Source organism: Tupaia chinensis, unplaced genomic scaffold (genome assembly GCF_000334495.1).
Source record: "Tupaia chinensis unplaced genomic scaffold, TupChi_1.0 Scaffold000182_1, whole genome shotgun sequence".
NCBI lineage: Eukaryota > Metazoa > Chordata > Mammalia > Scandentia > Tupaiidae > Tupaia > Tupaia belangeri.
The window spans coordinates 5893964-5919713 of record NW_006159657.1 but is presented as its reverse complement, the minus strand read 5'-3'; the positions used below and the strand labels follow the sequence as shown (position 1 = coordinate 5919713).

Here is a 25750-nt window from a genome sequence, read left to right as displayed (position 1 = left end):
CAGGAATGGTGCTGGGTTGAACCCCTCTAGGTGCAGAAAGCTTTCTACAACTCAGAACAGGAAGCAGAGCCTCCTCATCCCAGGCTTACTGAAGACAGCGAAAGGGTTTAAGGTTTATTTTCCTGATTCCCCAGAAGTTGTCCTGTAAGAAATATTCTCAAGAGTATTCTCAATGTCAGTGCACTCAAGCCACTGGTCAGGGAGGGGGGTCACACTTCCTATTGTGGATACCCCACAGCTGGGACTAGAGGTACATGCAGGCACAGCGCTTCGTGCTTTCTGTGCACCCACAATCCCATAACATGGGGGCTTAGGAAGTTTGCATAGCTTGCTCAGGGGCACATGGCTAGCACCCAGGTATGCCTCCCAGGCCCCTGCCTGCCCTAATCTCTGCAGTGTCCAAGGATAAGAGCCCTTCTCATGGGAAGGTCAGTGCCTTGAGTATGGGTTTGGGACATTGTTTTGACAATGTTCCTTTGTGGAAAGGTAACTTATATTCTCATGAAGGAGGGTTAATAGCTTTACATCGTATGTGTTACAAGTTGCCTTGCCTTTGTTTACTTCCTTAGCTATTTGTAGTCTTACAAGTTTTCACCTCCGCTTGTCACAGACAATTGGGAACATATCTCAGGTAGAATGAAATCTGTTTGCACTGTAAGCAGAGCTCAAGGTGCCCAGCTTGGGTAAGAGCTGGTAAGACATGATGCTTATGTTGTGTACTTGAGGCTGTTCATCCGGACAGACAGGACTCCTACGTGGGAACAAGACCTTCCAGTGGCACTGGAGTATGCTTGTTGCTTCTGTAACCCTCCAGCATCTCATAGGACTTTTGACTCTTAGAACATGCTTATTAGGTATTTCTGTCTTCTACTCCAAGATTCAAATGAACTGGTTTAGAAATATTGTTAGAATGTGACTGGTAAAATTTTTAAAAATCAAACTCACATTTAGGAAGATTTAATTAATCACAATAATATTATATTCAGAATTCAGTTTATAAGTTGATATTTGTTTCTTAAAAAGTATTAACTGTATCTCTCAAAACTCTTTCTTTCTTTTGTAGTTACTCAATTAAAAAATATTTTTTTAAAGCTTTTACCAAAGCTAGTTTGCTGAGCGAAATAGGGGAGAGTAGTGGGGGATGTTTGCTCTTACCACTGGTCCATGAACCCTTTTCCTTCTGCAGTGGACAAGATATGGTGAGCATTCTCCAGTTAGTTCAGAATCTCATGCACGGAGATGAAGACGAGGAGCTCCCGAGCACCCGGTAATGGAGAATGGTTGGCAGTGTCCCTCGAAAGTCTGTGTGTTCCTAATTTAGTAGTGATTGCATTCTGACAGGTTTCCCAAATCAAAAGCTATATTTCATTAAAAGTTAACATATGATACTAAAGCAGTGCCCTTTTTATTCAGAAAGACATTTATGTGTTTTAGACAACCCGTTTTGTAAAAGGAAGGCCCTTAAGTTGGGCCCTGTGGTTTTCATGACATGGTGTCTTTGGGAGGAGTTGGTAGAAAGACCAAGGGCTGTATGTTTTGTGCTTTTCTGCTTCTGCTTGCTGAGAGCTGCTATAGCCGAACTGATTGGCAGCAGCCTGTGTTGTCTCTGAGTCATCTTATTTGTTTATTCATCTGTCCGTCTACTTATTTTAGTCTTATTTTCTCTTTAATTTTTAAAAATTGTAATTTTTTCCAATAAGTAATGCATTCTCCTGGTTCAGAATTCAAATGATGGGGACCAGCAGGTTGCGTAATGGTTCTGTCACTGGACTCCCATGTAGTTAACCACAGTTCGAGTCCCAGGCCCATTGGCTTATAACTTATGTCGGGTGCATGTGCATGCGTGCCCAAAGTCTCAAGAAGAGAAGGGATTGCAGTGTGGCCATGTCCCCGGGGGGTGATTCTTGCTTTCTGTCTGTCTCTCTGGTGAGTGCGCATACCCTTTAACAACAACAACAACAACAACGTTTCAAACGAAAAAGAACAATATAGGAAGGCAATGTTCCTTCTTAACTTTAGCTCTTCATTGGTTCTCTTCCCTAGAGATGGAGTGTGTTACCAGTTTCTCATGTATTCTTCCAGACGTATTTTAGGGAACTTCAAAAAGTTTGTAGGGACCCAGCATGGTGGCAGTTGGTAGCAAACCGAACTGCTATGCTAGAAGCTACATGGCTGACCATAGGTTTGTATCCTCTGTTCAGCCTGAAAACACTCCAGGAACATGTGCCTGTGCTCAGCCTCCTGAAGAGCTGGAGGGCCAGGGAAAGGGGTTTCAGTGTGAAGAGACCCTGATAGGAGTGTGTCACAGGGCATGTGTGCTTGCCAGAGAGAGAGGAAGAGGGAGAAAATACCCCCCAGGGATTGGTCGCTCAGCAATTTCTCTGTTTCTCCATCCTGTTGGAATTTGAGCATGCACACACACACATGCCCAGAGTATTTTCCAAGTCACCAAGATTGGGATTCAAACCAGGATCAGCCATGTAGGATCTGGCTGCCTTAACTTCTAGACGACAGGGCTAGCCCTACTTTAGAATTTTTTTTTTTTAATTTGATCAGAGAGGGATAGAGTGAGAGATAGAGAAAGTGAGAAAGCAAGCCACCAGGTCCAGGGCTCGAACCACAGTCAGCCACATGGGAGTCCAGCCCCTTAACCACCACGCCACCTGCCAGTCCTCCTTTAGAATAATTTTAACTTGTATTTTTCTTAATGTGAACCAGGTTAAGTATCATTTTGCATGTTTTAGACCAATTTATATTTCCTTTTCTGTTAACCTCCTTTGCCCAGGACATCCTGTCTATTTATTTTCTTTTTCTCACTTTTTTTTTTTCGAATTGCCAGAGTGCATATATGTTTGCCAGAGAGAGAGGGAGAAAGCACTCCCCAATGGGGCATGATCACTCCAGAATCCTCTCTCTCTCTCTCTCTCTCTCTCTCTCTCTCTCTCTCCATCCCTCAGGATTTGGGGCACATATGCCTAGCATGGTTTTCAAGCCACTGGAGCTGGAATTCAAATCATGGTTGACCATGGCGGGGCCGAGGGGGATCTGGCTCCCTTAATCTCTAGGCTATAGGGCTAGCATCCCTCCTTTTTTTTTTTTTTTTTTTTTAAGTTTTCTGCTCATTTTATCTCAGCTATACCTTCCATGGTTCTTATGGCTAGTATTTAGTTTTTAAAGAATCTAAGAAATTATTCAAAACAATTTGTAGATACTCACCTGAGAAATGTTTATCTCCTAGGGTTCAGATTTCGAAAATGTTTTTCTCCCCAAATTATCAGTGCTTTGTAGACATTCAATTTCCACTTCTGAGCCATTAAATATTAGGTTGTCTGGGAAGTCACGACTTTGTTTTCTATTTGTCTATGCAAAAATGTGTCATGACTTTCCCAATAACCCAGTAGAGTTCTAAGTTTAACTAATTTCTGTGGAATACTGTGTTTCTAAATTTTATTTCCTTTCTTATGCTTTGCCTCTAGTACTTCTTTTAAACTAACAAATTTTGATTAACAGAATTCAAAATATTGGAGAACAAGGTCACATGGCTTTGTTGGGGCACAGTCTGGGAGCCTACATTTCAACTCTGGACAAAGAGAAGCTGAGGAAGCTTACAACCAGGATACTTTCGGATACTACCCTATGGCTGTGCAGAATTTTCAGGTAAAGTAAGACATCAGTTTTCAGTAGCCCGCAAAGACATTTACGAGGCAGGGACAGACTGTGAGGGATCTGTCTTCTAGAGTTCTACCTGGAGTCATAGCCGCCTCTTCTCTTTGGGAGGGATTGCCTAGACTCTCCCTGCCTCAGTTTCCTTGCCTGTTACATGGGGACAGAGATCTGTTCCGTGGAATTGTTGTGAGACTTCAGTGAGCTCATGGATTATTATATGCAAAGAGCTAAGAACATAAGCACATGTATGTTTGATAGTGTGAGCATTTATTTTTAGGATTTCTGATCTGGCACATGTTAGAAGATAGAGAGCGATGATCTGGATTCAGATACTTCTAAAATATTACCTTGTGCCTCAGTAAAAAGGAAATGCTGTTGTGAGGGAGATGAGTGTGAGTTATGAGCCTGAAATTTGCTCTGTACAGTGATAATGCTGCCATTACTAAGTAATTACAGCGACAAGGCCAATGGTATTGTGTTTCTGCTGTTACTTCAAAAAAGATCGCTAATGTTAACATTTGACATAAGAGACCCTCACTTTCAGATGTTGAGAAAGAGCCTAACTTGGCAAAAACAGCTCATCTAACTTTATTATGAGGAGAAATTTTTGGTTGTTCTAGTAAAATCTAACACCTATAATTGTAAATATCCCTCCTCTGCTAGGAGATTAAAGACTTCTCCCCCCACCCCACCCCACCCCCCCAAAAAAAGCTGATATAGTGAAAGCAAAAGTTAGCCTGACTAGTGTTTCTGACAGCTTTATTTACTCTAAATGTTTTTGGGCAGAACCCTGCTGAGAGCCGTGTCTGTGTTCTCCGGCGGCAGTCATCTGCTAGATAAGCCAGAACCATGTCTCTAGGCTTGGGGGGTCAGGGGTGTTTGTTTCTAGTGTCTGGGTGAGTTCCTAGTCTCTGCTCATTTTCATGGTTTCTGTTCTTTGTGGACTTGGTTCTGCATGAGAAGGGTCTTTGCCCCCGTCCTATCTAACCAACTGTAGTGAGTTGCCAGGCTCCTAAGATGAGGGAGCTTTTCCTCTTTGTGCTCTTTGGCTGATCTGGGTGGCCTTTTCTGGCTTCAGAAAAGTTGCTTTCATGGTTATGAGGTTGAGATGTAAAATCAGAAATACCACATATCAATATGTAGGTGTCTCTCAATAGGTACGAAAATGGCTGTGCTTATTTCCATGAAGAAGAAAGGGAAGGACTTGCGAAGATCTGTAGGCTTGCCATTCATTCTCGATATGAAGACTTCGTAGTAGATGGATTCAATGTGTTATTTAACAAAAAACCTGTTATCTATCTCAGCGCTGCTGCTAGGCCTGGCCTGGGCCAATACCTTTGTAATCAGGTAATTCGGTAAAGTGGAAATTTTAAAGGAACAATGTTTTGCTCCAAAACTTTTCAAAGCATGTAGACCAATTTTTTAGCTGCCACTGTTTTCAGGCAAAAAGGTGATTTTCTTTTCATGTTTCATTTTTAAAGTTTTATTTACTTTTTTAGAGTAAATAAAGGTTTTTATCTTAGGGCATGTGTACTTGCTAGAGAGAGAGAGAGGAGACAGATAAACACAGTGAGGGGCGTAGTGAGAAATCACTCCCCGAGGGAAATGGCCATGCTGTAATCCCTTCTCTTCCATTGTCCTCTTGAGACTCTGGGTATGCATACACACACACCCAGTGTCATTTTCAAGTTGCCAGGTCTGGGATTCAAACTGTGGTAGGCCATGTAGGTGTTAAGTAATGTAACCACTACGCCATCTGCTGGCCTCCGGCTTGACTTTCTAAATGTACATTAACATATAATATTAAGCGGTCTCAGGAGAGATTTTTTTTTTATGAGAATTACTGTGGCTTGTCTTAGACCACAGTCTCCAGGATCCTACGTGAATGGTGGCAAGATCTTTCTCCTAAAGGTGCTTCTTTCTTCCCACAGCTCGGCCTGCCCTTCCCCTGCTTGTGTCGTGTGCCGTGTAACACTATGTTTGGATCCCAGCATCAGATGGTGAGTTTTCCTTCCGCCTTTGGTTTTTTGTAAAACAATATGGTATTGTGTGTGTGTGTTTTTTTTTTTTTTTTTAGGTTTTTACCTTAGGGCACTGCACTCACCAATGAGGCAGAGATGGTAAGAAAAAGTGAGGAATCACCCCCCAGGGGGAATGACCACACTGCAATTCATTCCCCTCAACTCTCTTCCAGGGATTTTGGGCGCACATGCACACACACATGCCTGGTGTGAATTTCAAGACACCAGGTCCCTGACTTGAGCTGTGGTCAGCCATGTGGGAGTCCAGTGACGTGACTACTATGCCATCTGCTGGTTCCTGTAATTGTGTTTTAAAACTATCTTCCTTTCCGTTGAATTCCTGTTTGTTATAAATGAAGTTAAATAAAAGAGGGGGGGCCGGTGACAGGTGGTGTGGTAGTTAAGGGTGCTGGACTCTCACATGGCTGACCCATGTGAAGGTCCAGACCTGGCACCTTATCTTCTCTCTCTCTCTCTCTCTCTCTTTCTCTCTCTCTCACTCTGTCCCTCTCTGGTCAAAGTAAAATAAATAAATAAAGTTAAATTAAAAAAAAAAAAGAGGAAATCCTTTTTGTTGGCCTCTAGATAATTAATTCATTTTTTCGTTTATTGCTTAGGTCTTTACAAAGTTATGTAATACTTCTGTGTTTGAACATCTGTGAAGGTCGGCTGGTATATAGGTCAGGAACACAGAGCACCTGTCTCATAAGGAAGTTTGTAATTACTGTGTTATCTACCTTAGTAGGATCATGGCAGCTCAGTTAAACACCCGAAATTCCTCCTAACTCTCCTACGAAGATAGTTACCATTGTTGCCTAGATTTACAAATGGGTGGATTTTGAACATGAAGTTCTTCATTGTAAACATGGGAGTAAGTCCTGCTTATTTCAGACTTGCAAGTGATAAGCCTCTTCATTTAAAGCCAGAAATAAAAGGAGTAGGTTTTGGGTTCTGCATTTTTTTTTTTCAAGGTAGTTTCATTCTCCAGCTCAGGCCCTTGCATGTGTGATATTGGAGATACATTCTGGCTGTCTGGGTCGGGGTAAGATAACATTTTCTTCAAATGCCGATGTTTAGAGAAACGTCTGTACTGCCTACCTAACAGTTTTTACCTTTAATTTCACATAACTGATTTTTCTAATTAGTTGTCAAGGAAAACTATTTGATTTTAACATCTATGATTAGAAAAAAACAGACTGTCAAGAATAAGAATTGAAGGCCGTCTGGTGGTATGGTGGTTAGGGCAGCTGTATCATATATGACCAACTGTGTGGTTCGAGTCCTGGATGTGGAAGCTTGGGAAACACGCCAGGCATGTGTACATTCTTACCCAAAATCCCAAGAGGAGAAGGGTTTACAATGTGGCCATCCACCCTAGGGGGTGCTTTCTCACTTTCCCTCTTACTCTCTGTTTCTCTCCCATGAGTGCAGGCGCCCTTTAGCAAATTTTTAAAAAAAGGGCAGAAAAAGAATTGGGTGATTAATTCTGAGAGGCTTCTGTTTCCCTCAGAAGTCACAGGTTTGCATTGTGTAACTTGCGCTGGTGCCCTGTGTTTTTATAGTTTGTTTTTGGTCCCAGGATGTTGCCTTTCTGGAGAAACTGATTAAAGATGATGTAGAACGAGGAAGACTGCCTCTGTTGCTCGTGGCAAGTGCTGGTAAGTATCACAAACCGAGCCTTCCACGTTACACACATGGCAGAGGCTGGGGCCAGGCGGCACAGCGGCGATGCAGCTGGACCCACGTGACAAAGGTCCTGTTCACGTCCTGGGACCTCCCTGAGCATTCTGGGCATGCACTCCAGGGTGGCTCAGGCTGGATATGGGTCACAGTGTGAATTCACTGTCGACACTTGCGTTTGTGAATTTTATTGTCTATAAATTATACTTGGGTAAAACTTAAAAAAAAAGGAAACAACAAACACTTCAGTATCCTTATTGCCAGCAGGAAATCCACCACTTCCTGCTTGGCTTGCCTGATTGTATGTTTAAAAAGAAACATTAATCTGTCTTTATTCGATCAGTCGGTAGACCGGAGGGGCTGCAGTTTGCATGTGACTAAGTGACTTACCAGCGTGACTACATTGCAGTCACCAGAGTACACATCTCGGGCGAGTTAGCAGACACTGCCAAAAAACAGTAAAAGGGGACCTGAGTCCAGTGCAGCCAGACTCTGCCCTCTGCTCTCACTTTGATGGAAGGCTCGTGCGGCACCTCAGGCACTGGCCTTCGTCTTGTTTCAACTAAATGACATGTGTGCGTTCTTCTTCTTTTTAATTCGAGATAGATTTGGGGGGAGGGGAAGTTTCAGCTATTTTACTGGCATAGACCTTGCAAATAATCACTTTTGGGGGGGGGAGAGACTTTTGCTGTAGGGTGCTTGTACTCACCAGAGACAGAGAAAGAGTGAGAAAGTACCTCTGGGGGGATGGCCAGGTCACAATCCCTTCTTCTTCATTCCCGGGATTTGGGTCATACATGTGCTTGTGCTGAGTGTGAGTTTCAAGCTGCTGAATCCAGGACTCGAACTGTGGTCAGCCATGTGGGAGTCCAGCTGCATTGTGTAACTTGCGCTGGTGCCCTGTGTTTTTATAGTTTGTTTTTGGTCCCAGGATGTTGCCTTTCTGGAGAAACTGATTAAAGATGATGTAGAACGAGGAAGACTGCCTCTGTTGCTCGTGGCAAGTGCTGGTAAGTATCACAAACCGAGCCTTCCACGTTACACACATGGCAGAGGCTGGGGCCAGGCGGCACAGCGGCGATGCAGCTGGACCCACGTGACAAAGGTCCTGTTCACGTCCTGGGACCTCCCTGAGCATTCTGGGCATGCACTCCAGGGTGGCTCAGGCTGGATATGGGTCACAGTGTGAATTCACTGTCGACACTTGCGTTTGTGAATTTTATTGTCTATAAATTATACTTGGGTAAAACTTAAAAAAAAAGGAAACAACAAACACTTCAGTATCCTTATTGCCAGCAGGAAATCCACCACTTCCTGCTTGGCTTGCCTGATTGTATGTTTAAAAAGAAACATTAATCTGTCTTTATTCGATCAGTCGGTAGACCGGAGGGGCTGCAGTTTGCATGTGACTAAGTGACTTACCAGCGTGACTACATTGCAGTCACCAGAGTACACATCTCGGGCGAGTTAGCAGACACTGCCAAAAAACAGTAAAAGGGGACCTGAGTCCAGTGCAGCCAGACTCTGCCCTCTGCTCTCACTTTGATGGAAGGCTCGTGCGGCACCTCAGGCACTGGCCTTCGTCTTGTTTCAACTAAATGACATGTGTGCGTTCTTCTTCTTTTTAATTCGAGATAGATTTGGGGGGAGGGGAAGTTTCAGCTATTTTACTGGCATAGACCTTGCAAATAATCACTTTTGGGGGGGGGAGAGACTTTTGCTGTAGGGTGCTTGTACTCACCAGAGACAGAGAAAGAGTGAGAAAGTACCTCTGGGGGGATGGCCAGGTCACAATCCCTTCTTCTTCATTCCCGGGATTTGGGTCATACATGTGCTTGTGCTGAGTGTGAGTTTCAAGCTGCTGAATCCAGGACTCGAACTGTGGTCAGCCATGTGGGAGTCCAGCATCCCAACCACTACACCACCTGCTGGCCCAAGAACCACTTTCTTTAGTTGTGTTCATCAATAAAATTTGGTGAGGGTCTGCAGTCTTATGAGTTGAGATTCTGCTAACTGGAAATGTTGGACCTCTGGGAGAATGCATGACTCTATATTTCACTTAAGCTCTGTCTGAAAAAGGGATCTGCCCTGCAAAATCTGTAGTGCAAGCAGATTACGCAGTGGCTCAGAGTGTTCCCTATGTCTGGGCTGTGTCAAGATGCATGTCCTATGTGAACAAATAATGCAGGTGGGGTTAAAAACAATCACCTACATATTTGTTTAATAAAAGGCACACCTGGCCAGCCACAGTACAGCAGTTACACACACTGTTTGATGTCGAAGCCACATGCAGGTCCCGAGTTCACGTCCCGAGGTCTCCCTGTACAAGCTGGGTGTGCATGTGCACACCCGTGGTTCCGGCTGGCCAAGGCTGGGAGTGAAGATCCTGTTGGTAACACTTCACTGCCTCTCTCTCTCGAGGAAGAGATAAAAAAAAAAAATTTAAATCAAAATAACCCAGAAATTCATGATAAAATAAAGAGGTTGAAAGGGTATTTTGGGGAAATGCTAACAAAAGTATTGTAGCAATATTAATGTGAGATAAAATATACTCCGTATTAATCTAAGAGATGTAATATTTATGAACATAACTTTGAAATATGTAAAGGAGAAAACCAGGCCAACCCCACAGCTTGGTCGTTAAGGGAACTGAATCCCACATGGCCCCTGTTCAGATCCTGGCCCTGACTGTTTACAAACATGCTGGGCACGTGTGTGTGCCAGAATCCCACCAGGATCGAGAAATGGAAGAGAAGGGATTGCAGTGTGACCAGACCCCACTGGGAGGTGCCTTCTCTCTGTTTCTCTCCCTCTAGCAATGAAAAATAAAGAGAAAAACTGATGGTGTACAAATATAAATTGACTTGGTGGGAGACTTGAATATATTTCTCGTGAGCCAAGTGGATAGAAAATCACTCTTTAGAAGATTTCAGTAACACAATTAGAAATAGGTCATGGAGAATGCAAGTGCCTTAAAATGTGTATAAATCAACTTGCAAAACTTGATTTTAAGTAAGTCCATGAAGAAAACCTCAGTAAAATAGGGCTAACATGTATAAAAGCTTTTGCGCTATGGGGCTGGCTCATGATGTGGTGGTTAAGGGCAGTGGATTCCCACATAGCCAACCACGGTTCGAGTCCCAGAGCTGGCAGCTTCCTTTCTCACTTCTTCTTTCTCTTTCTTAATCTCTCTGGCTCTGTCCCTCTCTAGTCAAATAAGTAAATAAATAAAGTTAAATAATTCTTTAAAAAGAAAAAAACAGGTTTTCTTAAAAAAAAAAAAAAAAAAAAGCTTTTGTGCTACAAAGATGCAGGAAATACTTGTTGCTTCGACTATCCTTTCTGTCTCTCCCAGGAACTGCGGCAGTAGGGCACACAGACAAGATTGGGCGTTTGAAAGAACTCTGTGAACAATATGGCATATGGCTTCACGTGGAGGGGTAAGGAGACAAGGCTGAAGGGCTCCCCGTGGGGCCTGCATGCGGTCCTCACACGGGGGGCATCCAGGTGCTCGCCTTGTAATGACTATCATAGAAAGCTCTCTTGGTTACAGATAACATAAGTACCCAAATCGACTTAACCAAAACCAAAAACAGATTTTCTTGGCTCACATAGTTAAAAAGACCGGTATTAGGACTGGTTTTAGGTGGTGCCAACCGCGATTCAGTGCTTCCCTGTCCCCTCTCTGGGTTCCCCTATATTGACTGTGCCTTACAGTCAGAGTAGCTGCAGGAACTCCAGCCTTCCTTCCAGCTTCAAGTTCAGTGACCCAGCAAAAGCCTCACATTGAACCTACCAGGGGAGTGCAGTGTTCTGGTAGTTTAGATGGTTGGCAGCCTTTGGGGGCAGCTGGGGTCGTCTCCACGCAGAGCTCCTGTCTGAGAGAAAATGGGGATAGTTTCCCAGAAGGCTGTTGAATGCACTTAAAGAGACGGGGGGTGAGGACACAGCAGCCATAGTGGACCATATCCACCACGTGACCCAGAGTAGGCTTCTTCCTTTATCCCTCAGAAGAGATGATGGAAAACAGCAGCTGCAAAAATCACAGGACAGGACACCACTCTACTAAGTGAGGAGGGGGACGTCCTGGAAACAATGTTCGGTTAAAATGCATTTTCAGGGTTTCCCCCCAGTTTTGTCTATATACCAGTCTCCCATTGGTGTTAGCAAAGCTAGTAACAGCTGACAGACTTCTAAATGTCAGTTGGCAAGGCTTTATTTTATAAAGTACGTGTTAGCGAGTAGCAACGTTAATTCTTACAGTGGTGTTTTTACTTCCAGTGTGAATCTGGCAACGTTGGCTCTAGGTTATGTCTCCTCATCAGTGCTGGTATGTTGTTGATTTACTAAATACTGGTTTTTGTTTGTTTAAGGTTGTTGTCACAGGGCATGCACGCTCACTGGAGAGAGACAGTGAGAAGGAAAGTAAAAAATCACCCCCAGGAGGGTGGCCACACTGCCAGGTCCAGAGCTCAAACCTAAGGTTAAGGTAAACTGAGACCCTGTGGGAGTTCGCCTTAACCACCACACTACCTGCTGGACCCCGAATACTAGTGTTTTTAAGAAGGAATTTAAAATCATTCTGTCCCTGATGGCTTTTCACAGCTTTTACGAGTGGAGGAGGATGCTGAGTGTGGTGTCTGATAAACCTAATAAGGTGTTCTCTTGTCATAGGCTGCAACCAAATGTGACAGCATGACATTGACTCCTGGCCCTTGGCTGGGTCTGCCAGCGGTCCCTGCCGTGACACTCTATAAACACGACGATCCTGCCTTGGTAAGCCAGCGGTCGCTGGGAGGGAGTTGGCAGTGCTCATAATCATTACTGATTATGAAGCTATGACATTTTTTCTTAATTTCACTTCTGTTACATTCTTTTCAAAATAAAATTTTTAATGTAAATGAGACCATTCCATAGGTATTTTTCTGTTTATTCACCCTGTACATCCCCCCCCATGTGTCTGTAGAATTTATTAGCGAGGTTTCATGACCGCACAGTGCTGTTACTTAAGTATCACAGTTTATTTACTCATTCTCGATTGTGAACTTCTAGACTGTTACTGCAATAACGAGACAATGAACATTTTTCTGCATTTAAATGATTTCCTTGGAATAGGTTCCCAAGAGGGAAACTACCAAGTCAGAGTAGTTTAAGGCTCGTGCCCACATCGTCCAGTAGATGCAACGTAGTATCACTTTAAAAACCATAGTTGTGGTTCTCGATAATAGAGCCATTAGTGACAGGCACGGGTAGAATACGCTCAAGTGGCTGCTGTGACGGTTGCTTGCTGACTTGTTCTTGACGATGGCCAGGTATTTGAGGGTGCTCGGGACACTTGAGAAAGGGCTTCCTCTAGAATGGCTAAGAGCTCCAGCTCTGGGGTGACCCCCCTGGTTTTCATCCTGACTTTGCCACTCCTTAGCCGGGAACCTGGGACAGAGTCAGGTCTCCCTGCCAAGTTAAGGTCAAAGGGACAGTGCTAGCCCCGCGTCCAGTGTAGCATCTGTCACAGACCGAGTGTAGTTAAATGGTAGCTAGTTTCTTTCTTTCTTTTTAAGTTTACGTATTTGTTTTTTCCACAAGTGAGAGAGGACAGGGTCCTGACCATGATCCACCCCACCTTCAGCCACTCCTGGGTCACAGCACACCTGCACCCTGCATACTCAGAGGTGTCCAGGTGCACACCAGGCACTCCCCATGGGCCAGCCTCGCAGAGCATGTGTTTTACTGCCATGCACCATCCAGCCCCTGTAAATGGCAACTAGTTTTACCAGATTTCAATGGCGCTCTGGTTCCTAAATGCATGTGGGTTCTTTCAGACTTTTTTTTTGGGGGGGGAGGGGGGTTTGCTATAGGGCGCTTGTGCTCGCCAGAAAGAGAGAGACAAAGCGAGAAATCACCCCCCAGGGGGATTGGCCACGCCACAATCCCTTCTCCTCCATTCTCCTCTCGGGATCTTGGGCACACACGCACACGCGCCCAGCATGAGTTTAAGACACCGGGTCCAGTACTAGAACCTGGGTCAACTACATGGGAGTCCAGCGGCATAGCCATTACACTAACTGCTAGTCCCGGTTCTTTCAGACTTTAGTTGCCGGTCTTACGTCAAATAAGCCAGCAGACAAACTCCGTGCCCTGCCACTGTGGTTGTCCTTACAATATTTGGGACTCGATGGAATCGTGGAGAGGATAAAGCATGCCTGTCAGCTGGTGAGTAGAAACTGAAGGTTTACATGAGTTTAAATGACTTTTTGACAAAAGCAGAGATGGAAATTATTTCATTTATGCACCTTTCATCCAATACCTCGTTTTAATTTACCATCTCAGAAGCAAGCAGACGGTTTGCCCTGCTCATACATGTTTCTTGTTCAAAGCTGTGGGAGAGACTGCAGTCTTCGCAGTGTTTGTGTCTAGATGGCGTCAGCCTGAGTCCTAGTGAGCGCAGGGAGAGTGGAGACGTTATAGCATGGCTGCCAGTGCTTGGAGAGGGTGCCAAAGGGGTGGATGCAGCCCGACTGCCTGGTGCTCCCGGGTGACAGAATATGAAGTTTGAGGATTAAGAACAGGGGCCAGCAGGTGGCATAGTGGTTAAGGGCATGGACTTCCATATGGCTGATTGCAGTTCCAGTTTTGGACCTGGTAGCTTGCTTTCTCATTTTTCCCCCTCTCCCTCTTTTTCATACTCTATTCCTCTCTACCTAAATCAAAATAAATAAAGTTAAATAAAATTTTATAAACAAGATTGAGTACAGGTTATGTGTGGTTTCGTTTTTCTTTTTTAGCGTTACTGATTTTATTCATGATAGCTCACATACAGCATGAGAGAAGCACCCTCAGTGGGGTCCGTCACAGTGCAGTCTCCTCGCCCCAGCCTCCCATCTCATCAGGCGCTCAGGCAACGTACACACGCCCAGTGTGTCCCAGGTCCACCTAGCCAGGGATCCAGACCCTCACTTGGCCCTGCGGCTTCTAGTGCTGCCGTTCTGTGTGCTACTGGCTCTGCCACCGGCTAGGCTGGTGTGGGTACTTGAGCACCAGCTGGTTCGGGTTCCCCATTTCGGGCTTTGGAAGCAATTTTAATTGTCTTTTCATATGATGTTTTGTTTTTGCTTTTAAATTTGCCGTCGGGTGTGTGTGCTCACTGGAGAGAGACAGTGTGTGTTGGGGGGTGGCCACGCCACAGTCCCTTCTGTATACTCTCGTCTTGGGATTTGGGGCACACATGGACACGTAGCTGGAGGGATTTCAAGCTACCAGGCCTGGGATTTGAACCAGATTGTTGGCCTTGTGGGATCCAACCGCCGTAACACACTCCTTAGCTGGCCCCATTTGAGGTTTTCTAATTGTGAAAAATGTATAATTCATGTCTTAGTCCTTTCAGGCTGCTGTAACACAATACCTTACATCAAGTAACTTACAAATAACAGAATTTTACTGCTTTCAGTTCTGGAGGCTGGGAAGCCGAGGATCAAGATGCCAGCAAATCTGGTGTCTGACGAGGGCTCACCCCTCATAGATGGCACCTCTGTCCTCACAAGCAGGGAAGGGTGAGAACAGTCCCTCTCCCCTCTCCTGTAAGGACACCACATCCATTCAGGAGGCTCCACCCTTGTGCAGGAGTCTCTTCTGGGAAGCTTCACTTCTTTTTTTCTTTTTTTTTTTTTTACTTTTTTTTTTTTTTTTTTGGAGAGGTTTTCGCTATAGGGCACGTGCGCTCGCCAGACAGACAGACAGAGACAGAGAGAGAGACAGAAAGCGAGAAATCACCCCCCCCCAGGGGGGATGGCCATGCCGCAGTCCCTTCGCCCCCATTCTCCTCCCGGAATCTTGGGCATGCACGCACACGTGCCCGGCGTGAGTTTTAAGCCACCAGGTCCATGACGCGAACCGTGGTCGACTATGTGGGAGTCCAGGGGCATAGCCATTACTCTAACTGCTGGTCCCTGAAAGCTTCACTTCTTGATACTGTCTCGTTGGGGCTTAGGTTATAACTTAGGATGAATTGGGGTGGGGAGGAGAGGACACAGACACTAAAGTCAGCGTAGAAAGCAGAGGTCGCGTTCTTTCAGTGAGAGGCCTGCCGCCGGCCTAGGCTCAGAAGCATGATGTCACTTCTCAGAGCTTCCGCCTGTCACCTGCGGAAGTCGGGATCGTAGTCAGCACGGGGGTCATTGCCAGGGTTCAGTGGGTATTAATTACACGGGAGCTCTTAGGAGTGCCTGATCACGGTAAATATGCGTAAAGGTTCAGAGCTTTGGTTTTTTTTCTGTTTTGTCTTTTTTGTGTGTTTTTCATTTGCCAGAGGGTGCATGCACTCACCGGGCACAGAGAGCCCCCATGGGGCACAGTCAGCTGCAATCCCTTCTCCCTCAATTCTCCCTCCGTCCTTGATTGTGGGCACATCTACATGCGCTCAGTGTGATTTTCCAAGCCACCAGATCCGGGATTCGAACCACAAGTTGGTTATATGGGCTTCAGCTTCTCTAGCCACCACAATGCCAGCTGATCTTAAATCTTTGTTTAAAATATATCTTGGGAGGGACCAGCAGATGGCATAATGATTACATCACGGTTGGGGCTTAGGTTATAACTTAGGATGAATTGGGGTGGGGAGGAGAGGACACAGACACTAAAGTCAGCGTAGAAAGCAGAGGTCGCGTTCTTTCAGTGAGAGGCCTGCCGCCGGCCTAGGCTCAGAAGCATGATGTCACTTCTCAGAGCTTCCGCCTGTCACCTGCGGAAGTCGGGATCGTAGTCAGCACGGGGGTCATTGCCAGGGTTCAGTGGGTATTAATTACACGGGAGCTCTTAGGAGTGCCTGATCACGGTAAATATGCGTAAAGGTTCAGAGCTTTGGTTTTTTTTCTGTTTTGTCTTTTTTGTGTGTTTTTCATTTGCCAGAGGGTGCATGCACTCACCGGGCACAGAGAGCCCCCATGGGGCACAGTCAGCTGCAATCCCTTCTCCCTCAATTCTCCCTCCGTCCTTGATTGTGGGCACATCTACATGCGCTCAGTGTGATTTTCCAAGCCACCAGATCCGGGATTCGAACCACAAGTTGGTTATATGGGCTTCAGCTTCTCTAGCCACCACAATGCCAGCTGATCTTAAATCTTTGTTTAAAATATATCTTGGGAGGGACCAGCAGATGGCATAATGATTACATCACGGGACTCCCATGTAGTTGAACGCAGTTCAAGACTCGGGCCTGGTGACTTAAAACTCACAAGAGGCGTGTGTGCGTGAGCATGTGCATGCGTGCGTCTGTGTGTGTGTCCAAAGTCCCAAGGAGAGAGTGGAAGAGAAGGGATTGCAGCTTGGGCATCCGCCCTGCCCGTGGATAATTTCTTGCTTTCTGCCTCTCTGTCTCTCTGGCAAGCACCCTATAGCAAAAATCTTCCCTCTTCCCCCCCCCAAAAAAAAAAATATATATATATATATTCTTGGGAAATTGGTACTTCAAGTTTTGTTGTTGTTGTTGTTGTTAAGATTTTTTGCCAAGGGCTCGTGCACTCAACATAGAAAGAGAAGAAAAATGAGAAATGTCCCCCCAGGGGGATGACCAGCCAGACTGCAATCCCTTCTCCATTCTTCTCTCAGGATTTCGGACATTCAATGGACTCATGCAGGCGTGATTTTCAAGCCACTGGGTCTGGGACTCCAACCACAGAGTCAGCCCTGTGGGATCCACTGCCTTAGCCACCTCACCACCTCCTGGCCCTCAAGTGTCATGTTTATATTTAAGAAAAATGAATATTTTCCTACTGCTATAGCAGTAATCCTTTTATTAATAATAAAGATCACTGGGCTCCCACGAAGTTGACCGTAGTTTAAGTCCCGGACCCAGCAGCTTAAAACTCACGCTGGGTACGTGTGTGTGTGCCCAAACTCCCGAGAGGAGAACGGAGCAGACGGGATGGTGCTGTAGCTGCCCACCCTGGGCTGATCTCTTGTTCTCTCTGTTTCTCTCTCTGGTGAGCCTGCAATCTCTTTCAAAGAAAAAATAAAAATGTGTCAAGATAGGACATTTACACATTAAAAATAATTTTATAATTTCTGACACTATTTTTGTGACAGTATCACATTTAAAAATTGTTCTCATTGGGCCATTACCTCACATCTTGAGGTTGTGTTCTTAGGAAAAAGAAGCCTTTAGGGAGGGTTTGTGCCCTTGGGAAGATTTTTTCAGTTCCCTGTGGCCTGTGGTGTGCAGGAAAATGATGACGACATGAACTACCACACCCTTGAGGTCACCACAGCTCTAACATCTGCCACCAACAGTGCGGCTGACCTCAGAGGCCGAGCTGGGCGTTCCCCGGGGACACGCTTCGGGCTGCTCAGGCTGCTCGCAGGGTCCCTCAATGCCTTCGCTCTCTTAAGAGCAGAAGCCAGTCTTCCTCTCCAGCCCCGCCTCCTCTTTGTCCCCTGCACTGCTTGCTGGGGTGCATTTATGGAGCATTTCCTTTGGGCCCAGCCCCCTGCGCCCTCTCATTTGTTCCCCACAACTTCCCTGGAATGCGAGTTCCTTGATAACAAGGAATTAATTCGTTTTCACGAGGGCCTTGCCAGCATCTGACGCTAAAGACACATCTGGAGAAATACTGTACGCCAGCCCAGTGAGCACAGTATTATTCCCCGTATCAGTGATGAGGGAGCTGGGACCGAGATGTTAAACATGGTGACGCGCCTACCATGGTGGCCTGTGCTGCTAGACTGCTCCGTGGACTTCCACGTAGGAGGCCTAGGTTTGCTTTCTGGTCAGACCTAAAAGCCATGCACAGTGGTGTGCACGTGTAGTCCCAGGGGCTGGGGGAGGCGGAGGCGTAAGGATCATCACCTGGGAGGCCGGGGTAGGAGGACACAGCAAGACCTTGTCTAAAACAAGACAGGCAAGCCGATGACCGTGGTAGCCATCCCTTGGGCAGTGATCTCTGTTCCAGACACTGTTTCTGAGGATTGAATGTATGCCAGCTTGTTTTGTCTTCACAACAACCCTGCAAGGTAGATGCTATCATTCCCATTTTATAGTTGAAAGCACTGAAGCACAGAGAGGCTATTAACTTGCCCAAAGTCATTGCTGTTAAGTGGCAGAAGTCCCTGTCCACGTTCTGCAGGGGATAGGTAAGCAGCAGCGGCACTCTGACCCCGCCCCGAGCACAGGGTTCTCATCGGTGCTCTCCTTCAGGACTCAGTACTATGCCCTGTGCGTGTTCGCGCCGAGAGGTCAGTGTGCAGATGCATGAATGACAGATTCACATGTCTCACAAGGAACAGCTTTTTCTTGAAACAATACATGTGATACGAACTGAAAGATTGGGGAATATTTGCACATGTCGACATGCAAAAATTGGCAGCCAAACCTAGAAAATCCCAAGTCGCAAATGACTATCTGCTTAAGCTCCTTATTCGCAGACTGGCAGTGACCTTCGTGAGAGCTGCTGCTTTGTGTGTTTTGTCAAACTAAAGTAATCACAGCTGTTTTCTGTCATTTGCAGAGTCAGCGGTTGCAGGAGAGTTTGAAGAAAGTGAACCACATCAAAATCTTGGTATAGTATATGATTTTATGTCTCTGAAACAACTTAGAATGATTTTCTCCAGATTTGATAAATTACAGTGGAATTGTAGTGACTCCAGTAAAAAACCACGTTCTTTGGGAGAGAATTATGCATGTATTTATGACCTAACTATACGGTTAGCCTGAAGCCATACTGTTTAAGTCCCTTTAATGCTTTTCATATAATCCATTTATTCTGTTAAAATTCAGAGTAGCACAAACTGGATAGACTTCACCTGCCTAAAGACTTTAGAACAGTCTCTCCCTGAAATGACAAATCATTTGTGTCTCAGAAGCCAGCTTAAGGTACTAGACTGCCACGTGGTTGACCGAGGTTCAAGTCCCAGACCCAGCAGCTTAAAACTCAGGCTAGGTATGAGTGCATGCATGCCCAAAATCCCAAGAGAAGAATGGAAGAGAAGGGATTGCACCACGCTCATCCCCTCTGGGGGTGATTTCTCACTTTCTATCTCTGTCTCTCCAGCGAGCACATGCACCCTATAGCAGAAGTCTCAAAACAAACAGAAAGTCTTTAGGCTACTCTTTGTGAGACCTGACAGCAGAGCTTTCATTTTTGTGAAAGGGGTGCAGAAGAGAAAACAGTGAGCCCACCCTCATCTTGTCAGGGCATCTTCCTAAAGATTCTCAGGGACTGTTCCCTAGGGACACTAACTAGAAGGAAATGGGGCTTTGACAGCACTGACAACTGTGAATGAAACCAGCTGAGGTTTGCCTGCTTTCATGTTCTGCCGTAGCTGTATTTAGAATTTCATGATATATGTAGGTCAGATTCTGGTACGTAGCTTTACTGGGTGTTTCTTTGACAAGTCTGCAGGATACAGTTAAGTTTCAAACTAATATCTGAATTTATCTGGGGTTTAATTAGTATAGTTTATTTCTGTTTTTGAACTCAGTGGTTTAAAGGGGGAGGACAGGCCTGCATTGCCCCTGAGAAAGAGCCTGGAGCCGTCTGGCCTGAGTTCTGGCAGCAGGGCATCTTGGAAGAGGAGGGTGGGAAAGCAGAGAACTGAACTTAAGTAAGGAGACGTGAGCTACTCGGCAGGGAGAAGGGGACCCTGTGACATTGAGTCATTCTCAGCTTCCTGAGCCTGGGACCTCAGACAGCTCTGGTTACCAAGACACCCCAGTTGTAGCCTGGGTTGAGCAAGCTGTTGGGAGTCGAGGCCCGGCTGGGCCTGTGTGCTTTTTCTGCCGGCTTTGCTGAGCCCACTCAGGTTCTTCCTCATGCCCTCTCTATTCCCCCTCTCCTCCGGGGAGGGGGACCTGATGGTGCCGGTTTTTTACCCATCTTTGGAACATCTTTGTGAGGCCACACAGAGCTCAGGTATAAAGCTTGCTCTGTCCCTTTTTCCAGTGGTGGCTTTTTCTCAGTAGAGGACACAGTGGCAAACACCACGGGGCACTGTGGCCTCTTGGCCGTCACAGTCGTCTTCTTCACAGCTGCTGCTCATGAGGCGCTCACTACATACCACGTGTGGTGCTGGGACCTCATTTCCTTGAACCCTCACGGCAGTCTCTGGATATGCCGTTTCCTCTGCTTGGAAACACTTTCCCCCGTTCTTACCGTGACTGGTTTCTATCTTTCAGGTCTTTCCTGACCCCTCCCTACAGTAACCTCCCACCACCACCCATCCCTGGGTACTTCCTTCGCCGGTGCACTTACTACCGAGATCATATAAGTTTGTTTCCATCGAAGCTTCATAAGGGCAAACTCGCTACTGACCCTCAGCCAAGACCCCGGCCAGGAAAGCCAAGTTCCCGGCCCTGCGTGTGCTCTCCTTCCCCAGCAGCAAAGCTCACCGTCTTCTGTGTCTTCCTCTTTCTGCATTCCCTTTTTTTTGAGGCCAACAGTGGCTTAAACTTTCTTGGTTATTGGTTATTCTCAGTCCAGTATTTCAGGTATTTAGAATGGACAGCTTCAGTATCGGCTCAGTCTGTCGTGTTGCTAGCACCAGAAGTTTACGTATGGAACCCTGTACAGGATTTGTTAGGCACGGTGACATTTGAGTTCAAAGACAGAAAACAGTGGGCCCGAAGGGGGTACACTCAACGTTCCATGAGGGTTTATGGTTCCAGCTGGCGACCACGTGGGTATGCTAGGCGCACGTGTGCTTGTGGTTCCAACTGGACAACGCTGGGAGGTGGATCATGGCACCCGGACCCTGTCAGGGGTGCTGTGCTATATCTTTGTCTCTGTCTCTCACTCATAGCATAAGTAAATAAAAACTTTATTAAAAAAAAAAAAAAAAAGAAAGAAAAGCAAAAGTTAATCATAGTGTATGTATAAGTCTCGCCATTCAAATCATTGCCTTATCTTGACTGTGGATGGGGGAGCAGTTTGATTATTTTTTTTTTTTTACCTTTGTTCCAGCTGGCGACCACGTGGGTATGCTAGGCGCACGTGTGCTTGTGGTTCCAACTGGACAACGCTGGGAGGTGGATCATGGCACCCGGACCCTGTCAGGGGTGCTGTGCTATATCTTTGTCTCTGTCTCTCACTCATAGCATAAGTAAATAAAAACTTTATTAAAAAAAAAAAAAAAAAAGAAAGAAAAGCAAAAGTTAATCATAGTGTATGTATAAGTCTCGCCATTCAAATCATTGCCTTATCTTGACTGTGGATGGGGGAGCAGTTTGATTATTTTTTTTTTTTTTACCTTTTTTGTTCCTACTTGCCTATTGGGCTTATTCCATTCTAATTAAATATTAAGCCTCTGTACCTTTAATAGCATTAATAGTTTTGTTCATGTAGAAGTTGAAGGAGATGACAGATGTGAAAGCATTTAGCCCAAGAACTGTTCATAACTGCAGATTCAAATAGAAATGTTTCTTTTCTTTTTTTTTTTTTTTTTTGGGAGAGGTTTTTGCTATAGGGCGCGTGCGCGCGCCAGACAGACAGAGACAGAGACAGAAAGCGAGAAATCACCCCCCAGGGGGGATAGTCACGCCACAATCCCTTCTCCTCCATTCTCCTCTCGGGATCTTAGGCGCGCACGCACACGCGCCTGGTGTGAGTTTTAAGCCACCGGGTCTGGGACGCGAACCACGGTCGACTACGTGGGAGTCCAGCGACATAGCCATTACGCTAACTGCTGGTTCCCTAGAAATGTTTCTTGATCTGAATCACATCCACATGGTCCTTTGAAAAGTGAGAAGGGCTCTTGGGCCAGTGATTTCTGTCCCCCAAGGTAGATTTCCTGTTGTGGCCTGACTAATGAGTCATCCCCCTGGGAACACAGGCTTTATGGCTAGGACTACAGAGCTGGAATTGTCAAATGCCAGAGAGCTTTTCCCCCAGTGCCACCCACCTCCCCGCAATGCGTCAGAGCCCGCCAAGGGCGTTGCTACACTTGGCATACCCGGATGGCGTGGGGAGCTGAGGGCTGGCCGCACGCTGTCCAGGGCAGAGTGCAAGCTCCAGGCTGGCTTTTGGAGTGCAGGGCAGCCGTTCGTGAAGCTAGCCATCCTCTGTCACGGGTCTAGGAAGTGAGTGTCAGTTCTGAGTGGCAGTGGCAGTAGTTAGGACCAGACACAGCGCTAGACTGCAGTTACGTGCACTGCTGGCGGGACTTGTGTCCTGTCCAGAAAGCTTCACAGGTAGGTGGAAGTGCTTCTTCCAGTGCTTGCTCGCCTTCTGTTTTCTCTATGAGTTTAAAAGGTCCAGTCAATTCTGTATAATCTCTGGGATACTTGGACACACTGGCACTGATTTTAGCTCTACTGTTACTTCCTTTTTTTCCCCAAAGAATGATTTATTTGTGTGTGTGTTTATTTATTTATAGAGGTTTTGGCCTTAGGTCCCATGCACTTGCCAGAAATAGAGACAGAGGCAGAGGGAGAGTGAGAAATCACTCCCCGGGGGGATGGCCATGCTGCAATCCCTTTTCCTCCATTCTCCTCCCAGGGTCTTAGACACGCATGCACACATGCTCAGCATGATTTTCAAGCTACCAGGACTGGGTTTCAAACTGCAGTTGGCCATATGGGAGTCCAGTGATGTAACCACCACGCCATCTGCTGGCCCCATTATTTATTTATTTATTTATTTGCTATAGGGCATGTGCGCTTATTAGAAAGAGACAGAGAGAAAGAATGAAAAAGCAAGCCACCAGGTCTAAGACTCGAACTGTGGTTGGCCATGTGGGAGTCCAACACCTTCACTATCACTACCTACTGGCTCTGTTCTTTCCTTCTTGATCTTTAAGGTTAGACCTATGTTCATCCATTGTTACTGAAGCTTCTCATGTGCTCACCAGAGAGAGAGTGTGAGAGGGAGAAATCACCCCCCTTGGGGGGGATGGCCTTTCTGCATTCCCTTCTCCATTCCCTTTTTGGGATTTTGGGCATGCATATACATGCACACCCAGATGTTTTCCAAGCTGCCAGGTCTGGGACTCAAATGCAGACCCCACACTCAGATGTGGGATCTAGTGCCTTAACCACCACACCATTTGCTGGCCCAGCTCCTGCTTTGATTGCAGTGTACCAATGTCAGATATTAATCTTGTAATTCACAGTGTACTCTCAGGACTGGCTTATAGTTATTTCTAAGAAATATACTAAATCCTTGACTTTTGTTCCTCTAGTAGCCAAAATTAACCTTTGAACCTTTAATGTGTTTATTTATAAGATAGAGCATGCCTAACCTGTTTTCAAGCTCAGGGTTTCATTCTGTAGGTATTTGGGATGACTGTTACCTAGTAATGCCAGACTTACATTTTGTAGGTGGAAGATGAGCTTACTTCTCCAGTAGTGGTATTCAGATTTTTCCAGGAATTACCAGGCTCAGGTAGGTGACTTATAAAATGGTTACTTTTTTTGTATTCATATGTAAAGGCTTTGAATTTGATACCATTTCCAATTAAGCAGACAACACACATTTTTAAAATTTATTTATTTATTTATTATTTTTAATTTGATCAGAGAGAGAAAAAAGGAAAGCAAGAGAGCAAGCCGCCAGGTCCAGGACTCAAACCGTGGTCAGTCACATGGGAGTCTAGTACCTCAACTACCACACCACCTGCTGGCCCCCAAAAAATGTTCTAATTGCTCAAGTCTTCAGTCATCATTTCAGAAAAAATTAACAGTTTTCACAAGAACCTCAGTCTCTTCTTTTTTTTATTTTTAGAGTTTGTTTGTTTGTTTGGCTATAGGGTGCTTACACTTGCTGGAGAGACAGAAAGTGAAAAATCACTCTCCGGGTGGGAATGGCCATGCTGCAGTCCCTTCTCCATTCTCCTTTCAGGATTTTGGGCATGCGCGCACACATGCCTGGCATGAATTTTAAGCCGCCAGGTCCAGGACTCAAACCACAGTTGACTATGTGGTAGTCCAGCAACGTAATCATTTCACCATCTGCTGGTTCTGAACCTCAGTCTTAAAAGCCTTCTCATTTCACTGATAGTTTGCCACAAATAAACACTTAGTTCCCAAATGCCAGTCTCTAGAACTGTGCCGTAATGACTGCCAAAGAATCACTTGAAAGTCCAGATTCTCAGCTTCACTTCCCAGATTTGAGTCAGTAGGTTGGACCCAGGAATTTCTTAGAGAATGTCCTTGGTGCACAAACCTAGTCCATGGCTCCATTTGATGATTTGGCAGTTCTACACACCTCTTCCAGACCATTCTGTATGTGGCAGAGTGAGCGTCACAAGCAGGAGTCAGATGCCATCACGTCCCTGCCCAAAAAGAAAGAAAGAAAGAAAGAAAGAGGCCGGCAGGTGGTGTGGTGGTTAAGGGCGCTGGACTCCCACATGGCCAACAGTGGTTCAAGTCTTGGACCAGGAGGCTTACTTTCTCTCTCATTCTCACTCTTACTCTGTCCTTCTCTGGTCTAATTAAAATAAATTAATAAATAAAATAAAAATAAATATAAATAAATAAATTTCTTTTAAAAAAAGAAAGAAAAAAAGCTCAACTCCAAGATTATGGCAGCTTTGGCTGACATCCCTAGTGCCGGCACAAGGCAGCATCCCGATGCTCAGTAACTGAAGGATACTTGTTGTGAAGCCCAGTTTGGATGCTCGTGGGCACTTTGCCCTTGTCCACCAGGCACGGGCCTAGAACATTCGCTTTGATTTGTTCTTAAAACTTCTTTATAAATAAAACTTATTCAAATGAAATTAAGAATTCTAAGAGGGGGAATGCCAGACAGTGGCACAGCCATAATACATGGTGTTATGCAAGGCCGACCCATGTGAAGGGTTCTCTGTTCAAGTCCTGGGACCTCCCTGGATACACTAGGTGTGTATGTGCCCTTGATCTCAGACTGGCCGGAACTGGGGTCAGGTTGGAACCAAGACCTTCTCAGTAGTACCTGTCTCTTTCTGTCTGTCCTGATTGTAGAAGAAATAAGCAAATAAACTTTTAAAAAGGAAAGAAGAATTCTAAGGAGAGACTTTAAAAGGTTCATGAAAAAGTGAAATTTTAAGTGTATTTTAGTGCAAACAAATTTTTTGCATAGCTTTTCCCTAATATGCATTTTCCTTGAACTATTTAAAGATCCCTCTTATTGTGTGGATGTATTTAAGTGTTTTTTAGTTCACGGGGGAAAAAAAAGTGGAACTTTAGACTTTCAGCCAGATACACATTTGACTTCAGTAACAATTGGGTCACTGTTGGCATCTAAGGGACGAGTGGTTGGAGGGGTTAGCATGTCCCTGAGAGTAAGTCTCAGTCCTGTGTTTTAGCCTCAGACCCAGCGTGTAAAGCTGTCCCGATGGCATCAGATCCAGTGTCCAAAGCCGTCCCGATGCCAAACATGGCACCTTCAGCAGTCGGCCGAGAGAGGCACTCCTGTGATGCACTG

The 25750-nt window shown here is 45.6% G+C and overlaps 1 protein-coding gene across 1 annotated transcript in view; it reads left to right on the top strand.

Annotated features, from left to right (window-relative positions):
* PDXDC1 (pyridoxal dependent decarboxylase domain containing 1) overlaps window positions 1–25750 on the top strand; it is a 67333-nt gene that overhangs the window by 27960 nt on the left and 13623 nt on the right. The window contains exons 4-15 of the mRNA XM_014587078.2: window positions 1187–1267; window positions 3511–3657; window positions 4824–5013; window positions 5598–5666; window positions 7267–7345; window positions 10723–10807; window positions 11649–11697; window positions 12042–12143; window positions 13452–13577; window positions 18863–18913; window positions 23668–23731; window positions 25632–25750. The exon at window positions 25632–25750 is cut by the window's right edge and continues 1 nt beyond it. Of these exons, the coding sequence (XP_014442564.1) occupies window positions 1187–1267; window positions 3511–3657; window positions 4824–5013; window positions 5598–5666; window positions 7267–7345; window positions 10723–10807; window positions 11649–11697; window positions 12042–12143; window positions 13452–13577; window positions 18863–18913; window positions 23668–23731; window positions 25632–25750 (1162 nt within the window). The remainder of the gene's footprint in view (window positions 1–1186; window positions 1268–3510; window positions 3658–4823; window positions 5014–5597; window positions 5667–7266; window positions 7346–10722; window positions 10808–11648; window positions 11698–12041; window positions 12144–13451; window positions 13578–18862; window positions 18914–23667; window positions 23732–25631) is intronic.